General features: G+C 45.1%; 1 protein-coding gene across 2 annotated transcripts in view; it reads right to left on the reverse strand.

Moving 5' to 3' along the window:
- Positions 1 to 7,250: 7,250 nt before the first annotated feature.
- Positions 7,251 to 12,335, reverse strand: part of CAMK1D (calcium/calmodulin dependent protein kinase ID) — a 218,910-nt gene continuing 213,825 nt past the window's right edge. The window contains exon 11 of one of the 2 annotated variants that reach the window (XM_027679541.1): positions 7,251 to 11,201. In XM_027679541.1, coding sequence (XP_027535342.1) covers positions 11,200 to 11,201 — 2 coding nt within the window. In that variant the 3' untranslated portion in view covers positions 7,251 to 11,199. Of the gene's footprint in view, positions 11,228 to 12,335 lie in introns of both variants that reach the window. The other variant, XM_027679540.1, reaches the window with a different exon arrangement.

Consider the following 12,335-nt stretch of genomic DNA (forward strand, 5'->3'; position numbering starts at 1 on the left):
TCAGCAGGTATGTTGGACAAGTATAGGCAGCAAATACCCAACCTGCTGAGGTACAGCCCAAGGCAGAAGAGATCAGCATCACTAATGAGGTGTTTGACACCTACCAGGAACCTTCACAGCCTCTGCACAATTATGTAGGTGGGTGTAAGGAGGAGAAAATACATTGAGAGTGGCTTGACATGGACTTATTGAAACCTAAATGCTGGGTGCAGGGGCTGCTCTCCTTGCAGCCATGTGGGTCATCCAGAGGTAGGGTATCTGGGAAGGGAAACAATTTTCACACATCTTCTTATACTGAATCCACCTGGTTCATGCTGATGCAGGCAGTGGTCCTTCACACCTCCAGCAAAGCCTTGAGAGTGACAAACTGAACACTGCCCAGGAAACCTCCATGGAACTGGACCCTCCTGCCCTGCAGAGCAGGATGGCAGCCCAACCCGGGTGTTGAGCTGGGGGGGCTCACTCAGCAGGGCCCCAGCAGCAGAGCACCTTTGCTGCACGACTGTCCCCAGATTGCCAGGTAATAGGCAACTGCTCAAGACCTCAGGCATCTCTTGCTGTCCTTGTGAGTGCAATCGTGCAACTTCAGCCTTGCAGATACGTGCAGTTCACCCACCATCCAGGTCCTTCCCCAGATGCAGCTGTCATGGATGTGGTTTGCTGTGAGAGCCCAGCACCTTTTCTCAGCTACCAGATATTGGCGTGATGGAACAAAAGCAGGTCCATCCTCTCCCCTTTTGTTTACCCAGCTCCCAAAGCACATTCAGTAAGGTGCAAAATCCATCACGTAAAGACAGAAAATATGAAGCCATCTTGCAGTGGACACAAAAATTGCTCCCTTTGTTGTCCAGGCAAAACTAAACCACCATGCATTGTGTTGCCTTGGCAAATACAGCGTATCTCCTTTTGATCGGGTGGGTCTGACATGGTAGGAGGGTTTTGTACCAGCTGCAGTTGTCTTCACCTGCTGGAGGAAGTCCAGAGGAGGGCACTGAAGATGATCAGAGGGCTGGAGCACCTGTGCTATGAAGACAAGCTGAGAGTTGGGATTGTTTCATCCTGGAGAGGAGAAGGCTCTTGGGAGCACCTTCAAGTACGTAAAGGGGATACAAGAAAGCTGGAGACAGACTTTTGACAAGGGCATGTAGTGATAGGACAAGGGGGAATGGCTTTGGACTGAAAGAGGGCAGGTTTAGGTTGGACATAAGGAAGAAACTCTTTCTTGTGAGGTTGGTGAGGCACTGGCACAGGTTGCCCAGAGAAGCTGTGGATGTGAATCCTTGGAAGTGTTCAAGGCCAGGTTGGAAGGGGCTTTGAGCAACTTGGTCTAGTGAAAGGGCCCACAGCAGGGGGATTGGAATTGGATGACCTTTGAGGTCCCTTCCAACTCAAACCATCTATGATTCCATGATACTGTGAGTTCAGATGCAGCCACCTCAGGACATCTGACTTCTACTGTGGTGGCTGAGACCACGTGGCACTGCAGTCAGAGCTGTGGGCAGCCCAGGGACAGGCTATCGGGATTCCAGGTCCAGCCCTGGCCAATGGAGTGTGGTTAGTGCTGCACTCAGAGCATCCCTGACAGGTACTTCGTTCTGTGCACTGACTCAGGGGCTAAACAGGCTGGAGAAAGGAAAATGTAATCACACTGTTTAATTAAAAGATAATGGAAGCTTTCCAACCACATCATTACAGCCCATGCAGAGACAAAAATCCCTGTTCTGCTAAAGGGATAAAATAAAATGCATTGTCACGCTGGGGATCAAGCTGATCTGAACTTCGTATTCCTCATCTGCTGTGTTCTTAATTCTCACTGCTTTTAATTGACTGCAGATTTTCTTTGGTTTCGCAACTTCATCTTTGAAGCAGATTCTTTGTATTCTTTATAGAATAGGCTTGGGGGTATATGAGCAGGGCTGGTGGGGGGCTTCTCACTGCTGATAAGTAATGATGTTTTCTCTGCAGCAGGAATCAGGGTCAAGTGAGATGCGAATGTCTTCACTGATGAGCAAGGAGTGGGAGGAAGTAGCATATTTCCAGCCATAAAACAGGGGGACATAAAGAAGTTACAGACAGCTTTGGCAACACAGAGCTCATTAATTCAGTGGGTAGAAAATGCACTGCAGATACAGCAGCCTTGCTGGAAATCCATGGGGAAGAGATGGTAAGGAACTGTGCAGGCAACAAGCAGTGCCCAGTGGTGATGGAGGACAGCCAAGATGGCCAAGGCTGCTTCTCATGGATGCACAACACACAGCAGGGAGAAAATGGTCCTTCTCACAGGTACTGTTGAATCCTCTGCCTAAAATGTTTGTCTGGGCACCAAACTGACAGCAAAGAGAAGGGGGTATGAGTCAAACTTTTGGGGACGTGATGAAAGACCTCAAAACCCACAGAGATTTGGGCTCCTAGAGCAGGAGGGATTCTCAGGGTGTACTCTGATCTGTGGGCTGAAGTTTAGTTTTGGGGTATAAGCAGGTTTTTAGGTCTTCTCCTAAATCACTTGCATGCAAAGTCAAAGGAAGCCTGAAAAGTGGGAACTGGAATAGGGTTTTAGCTTTATATTGTACTACTTTCTTCCTTTCATTCCTCTCTGTGGAGATGTTTGCTGGGGTGCTAAGCTTTCTCTTTCTGAGGACATGAATTGGAGGAAGAGCCAAGGGCACTGCAGATTGATTTTCTGAGTTTTGCTCAGACTGCATAATACAAATGGCAATTCAGTAGGATAAGCTCATTCCTTTTTTCACTTTTATGGATTTCATTAAGAAGCATGAACAGGCAAGAATCCCTCTAAGCAATCATATTACCGCCCTAATTTGCTAGACTTTCATTAGAACAATTAAAGATAAAATGATGCAATGACCCAGTTCAGGACCCAATTAAATCTGAATCAATAAATCAGTAGGTTTAAATCACCACCATAAGACCATAGACAATCAAAACAAGATATGAGGCTGAATCTAAACACAATTACTGTATTACACCACCATAGGAGAGTTTAAAGAATGAAATATTTTCCAGTTGAGGCACCCAGCTCATCTTACTACAAACAGGGCACAGCCTGCTGGGGACTGTTGCCTTGGTGCACAGCAAAACAGTCCTCCCAGGCCACCAAGGAGCTGTAGGTAGCCCCAGGCATGGTGACTTCCAGGTAGAGGTGTCAGGACCCTTTCCTTCTGTCCAGCCACATTTGGAGCTAAATCATCTCCTCTGTCTGTCACCAGCTTCTTTGCACAGATAATTAAAGCCCCCAGGTGTCTTGCTAACAAGCCCTTCTTAGCCACAGTTGTTGGCTCTTTCCTGAAAGTCTTTGTTTTCCTTCCCGAGGAATTGATGAACAATTGGTTCTGTCCATAGATTTAACGTGAACCATTGGTAAACTCATGCACACAGTGCCTGCTGCATAATGTGACTCTTCTACCCCAAATGATCGCCTGTCCAGCATCATGGCAGGTTGCCCTTCAGGGAAGCATTTAGACTACAAACCACATCAACACATATTTGCAGAGATGCTCATCTTCTTCATGGAAAAAAAGAAGCAAAACAGGTGGCAAAGGTTGAAAACAAACACTGAAATCCTCTTCTATTTCTTGGGATGTTTAACTAACTTTATATTATCTGGACTCGTTAGTGAAGGCTCGGTAAATGCTGAAGTCTGTTGTCCTGGACTGGTGAAGCCCATGACCAGAGAGGTTGTGGTGTCTCCATCATTGGAGATATTCAAAAGCTGTCTGGACTTGGTCCTGGGACATCTGCTCTAGGCAACCCTCCTTGTTGAGCAGCTGATCTCCAAGAGGTCCCTACCAACCTCAACCATTCTGCAGTTCTGTCTTGAGATCCCTGAAAAGCACCTCATAAATGAGCATATAAGTAGTACAAATACTTAGGGAGGGAAGAGGGGTCTCCAAGGTGATTGTCAGTGGACTCAGCAATGGACTTGTTGATGTTTGGTGGCAGTGAAGTTAAACATTGTCTTCAAAACTCAGCCCTGGCCTGAATATAGCTGAATTCCCTCTCTAGATATTGTGACCAAAAAGTAATTGAAATACATGATAAAATCCTATCATTTGAGTACTGAAAAGGCATAGCAGCCTAGTCCCAAACCTTCCATTTATGTCATGTTCCCCTCTGCTTTGGTCTGACAGACACATTCTAATAATATCATAAGGTATAACATATATTATATAAAATTGCATTGTATTGTATTGTATACAGCTCCAAGTGTGTATCCCTGTTGAGAACAGGAGTTTATCCATCAACTCCTGCTGAAGGTCAGTATGGGCTCACCATGACCAATAACTTTGGTGGCACAGTTTCTCCCTGGAACAGGGATCTGATCCACCTAGGTGCTACGCTGAGCTGCAGTGGATCAGAGACTGGGAGGAAAAGTTACATTTCAGATGCTACTTTGAGCAAACGCAAACTTGAAGATGTGGAATGTGATTCTTTAGTATGGAGGTTACCTGCCCAGCTGGTCTCCAACAAAAAGAAGTATTAGCTTGAGACTTAATATGCATTTCTGGTCACTGTTAGACCGCAAGCTGAGGCACGGATGTGAACACAGCTCTTGCTTCAGCCCTAAAGAAAGAAAATGAAAAACATACAAGGGCATCTATGGCGCCAAAGAAAGCACAAAGTTTATGAGTTTGATGGGAACAACAAATTGCCTCTCAGCTCTATTATTATTAATTTCCCTAAACAAAACACTTCTATGAAGATGGTAAACGAATTATTAATTGACCGTAACTTTATCAGAATACTGCAATTATAAAAAGAAAAATCCCAAAGATTAAAAAAGAAAAGAAACCTTTGAATTTAGGATAAGCAAACAAAGTTTGAAAGTCAGGAATTTATCCCAGTGTAATCCAGAAAGCCCAAACGCCAAACAATCTGGAAATACTCAATTGAATACTTGCAGTGCTGATCCAGATGGTCCTTCTTCCCAACCCCCACAGCTATAAAAAATGGTTATTGTCACAGTAATTCAGTGTGGTTGAGAGGCCACATCAACACAAAGACTCAGATGTGTTGGGCAGGGCACACACCCAGAGGGATGTAGGTGGACTCCCAGGGATGTCCAGAGCTTGGAGGAAGCATAATATAGTGGGAACACCATGTCCCCTTATACCTGATAGCAATCCTACTGTCCTAGGATTGCTTTTGGGCAGCACAGGCCTGTGTTGTCTCCTCGTGGAAAGATCCCCAAAAATATCCTCACAAGACCAATATTGTTTTGTAGATGCCCAGTCAAACTGGAAGGTAGGTCTGGCCTGAAGGAAGAAATTCAGTGTAGGCATAACCAGAGAGGGTAGGACTGTCTACACTGCACAAGAGCTGTGGCTGAAAGCCCTGTGTAGAATATCTCCTCCTCAGCATCACCTGAAGGTGAGGTCCCTGAACCACAGGGGTCTATCCCTGCTCAGGTTGGATGGTCTTCCAAGTTGGGCACCTGCACATCCTCTGCTTCAACAGGTGTCACTGTTACACAAAACTCCTCTTGGCCTGCAAAAGGAGCTGCCCACAGCCCATTGGAGCCCTCGTTCTGCCAAGGGACAGTGCTGGAGAGAAAAGGAGCTGAGAAATGGGCTTGGTATAGCATGAATAAAGGCTGATGTATGGAGTAAGTGCATACCAACACTCTGGAAGCCTTCAAAATAAGGATGGTCCCCTTCCCTCCAGTGCAAACATGGCTGTGGATTTTGGCAAGGTTGCAAGCAAAACATTTTCTGCAGCCGCATCTTGGTCTTGTCCCTCTGGCTTCTCTGTACTGATGTTTTATCTCGTTTACTACAAACAGCCAAGAATTTGTGGCTGAGCACATAGCAGTGAAGAAAATGTACAAAGATCGAGTAAATACTGATATGACACCATCAGAATGTCATGCATCAGGATTTCAGTGGTCCTGAGGTGATCTTCCACCTTGTCTCACTGGGAGCTGGGAAAAGCTCAGTGCACATTGAGTGACCACTGAGCCTACAGAGGAACCTGTGATTTAAAAACCAAAACATGAGAGGAAGGTTTTCCTGGCTGAGATTCTAATTTCATTGTGAAATGTGGGTGAGACCTTTATCTACTGTAAGTCTGCAGAATTTGAGCCAAACCCAGGGAGCTAACTTACACACAGGTGGGAGTGTGGTCCTTAGTATGAAGGGACGATCAGAGTTCAGGCTTGTGTCATGTGGGAAGTCCATACAGTCTTCCTACAGGATCTGCCGCTCCTCCTCACACTGCAAATCTTGTGTCCGTGCCTCAGTATCACACACCACCCCCAACACACTCCCAGCCAACATTTTTGTACGTGGATGTACCTTTCCAAAGATGTACCTTGCCATGGATATGCTTTTCCAGAGCACAAATTGGAGGCTATTTTATCCGTCCTAGTACAGCCCACTATCAAATCCTAGTTCTGTGGCCATAGTTGCATACCACAGCTTTCAGAGAGTTATCAGGTTGGTTGTGGGGATTGTTTCTTCATTCACAATATTAAAGCTTTATAAGTCAGTTTGCATTTCTCTTCACATTGCCAAGAGTTGGCCATTGTCATTGCTGTTTGTTTCAGCTCTGCTACTGAACCAGATGTCTAAAACCACCTGGCTTTGACCTCAAGCACTGGCCCACCTCCCTGCTTAGGACGTTGGTTTTGCCACCTATTTTAAGGGGGGAGGAATTCTTGTGTACCAGTGAGTGAAAAACTGGCAGAAATAACAGTGGAGAAAATTAAGAATAAATTAAGAATAAAAAGAAAGTCATAACAAACACCAGGAATACAATCTGGAAGAAAATTAAGCCAATGACAGAGCAGATACAACAACCTATCGAGACCATTGCTGGCTGCAAAGGGAGTCAGAAACATTAGAGAAAATCCTGTCTCCTTTGATCATTCCCATCACAGGGTAAGTCACCAGGACCAGATCAAAAGTACAGCAATCTCCAACAACTACATCCCCTTTCCCCAGCCCTGCATAGATATTCCCAGTGCCCAGGAGACAGCCATGTCTCCATATGTTGACATTCAACATAATTTCCAATGACTGCTTTAAGAAACACCTGAAGGACAAATCACCCTTTTTATCCATGTACATATGGAGCAAATTGGGTAGGAAGAAAATCTCACTATCCCCCTTTGGGTCATAAAGGAACATCGTTGCATAAAATACATTGGAGCAGTGAAGCAGCCATAGAAATGATTCACTCCCTTTGCATATGGGTGGAGACTCATGCACTCAGAAACATCAGACTTCACATCGGGGTGATTTAATTGGATTTATTGGAGGAAAACAATTAGTCATCCCTTTAAATTGTCATTATGATAGAAATCTCGATATGTATACATGATTGTCAAGGCAGAGAACCACTTGCGATGTAGCCCCATTAACAATTTGCAGTACTGCAAACTCATTACGCAGATAAAACTTTTGCGATGCCTTAATACATGCATGGAGTAAATACACATTCTCCCTTCTTTTTGGACACGGATGCTGTTATGAACTTGTATCAATCACAAGACCTGCAATATTAGGCACACTGACATTCCTTGATTAAGATTTAAGCCTTTGTAGAAAACATGCTTGCATTTTCATTAGAAGTCAACCGAGGGATGTTTTGCAGTTGGGTGTATTTGGGGAGTCACTATTCTTGACAGACCAGGCTTTTTTTTATTGTTTGCTGATTCAAATAAAAGACCTATCTTAAAAAAGGCCCAAGCGGACCAAAATGTTTTTTCTCAACTAGAAGTCAATGTACAGCAGGTCACTGATGTTGGGGTGACCAGAAACATGAGTCGCACCGTTATCTCCGACTGAGCTGCAACCCTTCCACACTCTTCACTTTGGGGATCATGCTACAGTTTGATCTAGTAAGATATAGCATGTGTGATGCCACACTGGGCTCAGGGAATGCAAGATAAGAGATGGAAAAGCTCAGAGCTGCTCTGAGCAACCCCCTAGGAGCTCCCACCCACCACAGCACACAATCCACCTCCCCATGGAGCCTTGCACCAGGTGCTGCCTCAGCAATCTGAATTCATGCTGATTTACAACCATCATTAGTGATGATTTTTTTGTGCTGCCATATAGTGCTTAGGCGATGGCACAGCATCCTAGCTAAGCACCAGCCTTAAGGTGGACTCAAGACTTCTTGGTGCTTTTGGCCACCGTGGAGCAGTCCCTTGCATAATTTCCAAGGACGGTGCTTGCTCTCCAGCCCTGCTCCTTGCCACGCCCTTGCCAGGAACCTAGAGCAACTTCCCAGTCCTTTCAGATGGTTCATCTTTGAGCGTATGGAATTTGAGCATCTTTGACACAGCAGCCACTCAGGGCCTGGGACCAATGACCTGCTGATGCCCACAAGACGTTTGGGCTGGAGCTAATACAAGCACCATGGAGCCATCCTGTACCCTGCCTTGGAAAGACCAGCACAAATGAAAATGGGTCAATGATTAAGGGAAGAGAAGGCAAGGGCATAGTTTCCATGTGGAAGAAGGCAAAGTACTATGCCAAACTCTTCCATGGATAAGTGGTGGTACTATTTGGATGTTCAAGGATTAAATGCTAGTATTTAGGTGGTGATGCTCTGGAAAGGATGGGATAGTTTAGCTCAGCTCTCTGTCCTATTTTGTGCAGGCAAAGAATCACAGCATCTTGGTCCCCAAAATGCAGTTCATTCTGCAAGAGGTGAGAAAGAAATATCTTGTAGGAAGAGAAAAGTACTAAGAATTAAGTGAACCAGTCTAATTTTTCATTAGAAAAAACAAACCAAAAGAAAAAAAGATAAAACAAAGAGACACACCAACATGTTTCTTGGCAGCCCTGGGTGTTGGTGACCCAGGGAAAGAATTTCTGATGCAGATCAAATTTTTAAGTGTTGTGTTAAAAAAGGGATTCTCACCTCCTCGGCTCCCTGTTTCTAGACATGTGTATGTGACTGCTGCATAATTTTAAGCTGCTCTGGATGGTGACTCTTCCTGTACATGCTGCAGAGCATTCAACAGAAAGACAAAACACATTACCAGGCTTTGCAGTATCTTGTTTACAAAACATCAGCTTTTGCATTTACTCAAACTTAATGATGGATTTCGAGTTACAGATACATTGAGTAATTTAAAAGCAAAACATAGAAGTAATCCCCTCAGAGAAAAGGTTGGGTTGAATGTGCATGAAGAAAAGGCTTGGGAAATACAGAAACAGTGAACAGCAGTTTAATACATGCAGTGCAGTATCATGCATTTATTGGACAGTTGATGTCATCATTATTTCAGCAGTGTTTTTTCACAACACTTGCGAGCGTACATGCCCTGATGCCACTCTGGAGTATGGAAAAACTGTAAGAGCTGTTCTTCTGACCTTAGCATTTATGAAGAGGAGGAAAAAAAAGCTACCTGGACATGGCATGGTTTGTGGTGGGGAAGGGGGTCTTGAAAACCAGAGTCTGGGCTAAAGAGCGTCTGTCCTCTATTACGAGCACTATTTACACAGCTTTGACCCAACTGTGCAAAGTCAGACCAAAAGACCTGAACCAGCTTGTGATCTCCCACTGCTGGGATCTGTGACTCCCGGGGCCACAATGCACATACACACACACGTACACGTGCACACACGTGTGTCACAGAGACCAGACCACCCCGGCAGACAGGATGGGAAGGCAGGACCCAGCTGCAGGGATCTGAGGGAAAACAAAAGGGATTGTGTAAACCGTGTTGCTGGGCACAAAATATGGGATGACTGATTTACCAGGGGAAACTCTGTGCAGTGTTTGTGAGCAGGTTGCTGTTTCCTCACTCAGCCTTTGCTGACAGTGATTTGCCAACTAATCCTCCGCTCTCAGTCTTGATGCTGTTTTCCTTGGACACCGTAGTCTCCATGTGTGCTTCTGCTTTTTGCTTGGATGAGTGTAACTCAGCATCAAGTTTCTGGTGTAAATAAGCATGACAACAAAGGCAAAACTCCCTACCCATGAATAATCCCTAGTTTCTAGGATGCATTCAGGCCCCAGTTCAAACGCGTAAATACGCATGGGATCAAGAATGCAAGTAATCGCATCAAATGAGAATTTCCATATGATGAATGGAAGCTGCTTCCGTACCTTGGGGCTCAGCCTAGAAACTCTTATTTTGCCAGTAGATGAATCTCCTGATTCTTTGGAAAGAGCAAAAGGAACAGGCTACAGCCTGCATGATCTTATTGGCAAAGTCAATCTGGTGTTTTTATGTTGTGCTCATCCAGTGCTGCTCAGGGCTGGAGCTGTTATCACAGGATGAAGTAATAGCACAGGTTTCCCTAGAGCTGAACTAGTTAGTGCCAAGTTCACATCAAAGAACAATAACAATATTCTCTCTGCTTGCCAATGGCTGAAAGGTATCTGGCTTTCCCTGGGGGTTTGTTTCCCTAAAAATAGGAAGGGGACAGTCTCAGGGCCAGCTGCCACTGCATTTCGTGGGCATCCTGGAGGCCCATGTTCTGATTGGCAGAGGGTTTGGGGAGAAAAGCCTGAAATCAGGGGTTGCGTTGGTTCCTGGGGCAGAAAAAGACCTTTGGACAAGACCCAAACTCCCTCAGGGCCAGGCAGGGGCCCAGAAGAAATACTGTCAATAGCCGTGGAGGTACACAGGACACATGCACAGTGGAAATTTCTATCCAATACCTACTGCAGAAGTACATGGAGATGTCTACCAGTGGGCTGATACCTCTTTTTGTGGTTTGATTCACATCAGGAACGAACCTGTACCATTGCTTGGTTTTATTTCGGCACCACAACCATAACAGACACACACAAGGCATAGGTAAAATCCTACTTTTTTTTTTCCGTACCCACTACTCTAATGGCACCTGTACAACAGCAACCAGGACAGAAGAGACATCAGCAGCATAGTAACACAGTCTCAAGAAAGCAACCTTGCCAGGTTTTCCCCATACTTTTACTTCCCCGTTAGCCGTGCTGCAGGGCCAAAATCCATTTCGTGCTGCAGAAGGGGTGATCCAGCAGAGAGTTAGGATGCACTGGGAATGAAGTCACATGCAAAATCATCAGCAGAAGCCCCTGCCACTGCAATACTGACTTTCAGCTCGCAGAGTTCACGGGCAGCCTGTCCTCACAATGTCTTCTGCAGGCTAAGGGGCCAGCTGGAGCTTTTCTGGATTTTTTTGTTTTGTTTTGTTTTCCCAGCAAGAGCACTGCTGTTGGCATCAGAGATGGCCTCTGTGACTCTGGAGGTAAAAATCAACAATCAAAGCTGCAAGCAAAGAAAAAGAAGGGGAAGGAGCTGAGGAAAACAAGTTACAAAGGAAAAACACATAGGTACCAGTAAAGTAAAGCAGAAAAGGGTAATAGAGAGAGTCCAGGCTGAAGTCCTCATGCAAGCAGCAAATCACAGATTGTTTAGTAGGACGGTTCATTGGAAAAGAGCCCAGAGTGATTTTTCTACCTACTCCTTCATGGCAAGGCCAGCTGGGGATTTGTTTTGAATCTTCTACTTTAGGGCTATCAGCCCTTTCCCTCCATGAACACATTATTTACTCCACCTTTGCATTCCCCTGTGAGAGTGGCTGAGCAGAGGTGGACTGGGCCAGGGGAAGGACATGCAATGGCACTGGAGCATTGCAGGAAAGCAATGCTGGAGTGTTTGCCCTACCAGGATGTGCTTGCCAAGGGGCAAATATCTCCAGCCCCCTCCAAAAATCTGGCCTGGGTGCTGCCAAGTCATCTCAGTTAACAGATTTACCCAGAAATAAACAGAGAAGTTTTAACCAACTGATACTTAAAGAGAAATCTCTAAGCATTTGGTGAACCCCAGTCAGATCTCCAGCTGTATATCACTGATACAAAAGAAGAGCTTCCCACCACCAAAACTGTAGCAGATAGAAACAATTTTGCTTTTAAGGGCTTCTGTTTCTTGTCTTAAGATCCCAGCAGTTGATAGCAAGCCAGAGAGAATGATGATAAATTACACAACTAAGGCAGAATATTACTTGCAGAAACAAAACCAAATCACTCTAATTCCAAATGTGGAAGGAAAGAATAACCTTCCCAACAAAAAACCACACAAAACATCCAGCAAGGAGGGGCAGCCAGTGTATAGGGACCCCCCATCTGCAGGACAGCACATCTGGCTTTGCTCCTGTCACTGCTCTTTGGAGATGAAAATCCATTTGCTTTTCTTTTTTTCTTCAAGATACATTTAGACGCTGTATTTTGATCAGTGGCCACAACTGCTGAGGTCAAGTTCAAACCTGACCTCAGGTTTCAGAAGAGAAGGTGCCAAGGGAATACTTGAGCCCTAACCTTTAAAACTGCTGTACAAACACAAAATTATTCCCTAGGATGCTGGATATTAGGAAGAA

This window comes from Neopelma chrysocephalum, unplaced genomic scaffold, assembly GCF_003984885.1.
Source record: "Neopelma chrysocephalum unplaced genomic scaffold, ASM398488v2 Primary Assembly neopelma1_45, whole genome shotgun sequence".
Taxonomy (NCBI): Eukaryota; Metazoa; Chordata; class Aves; order Passeriformes; family Pipridae; genus Neopelma; species Neopelma chrysocephalum.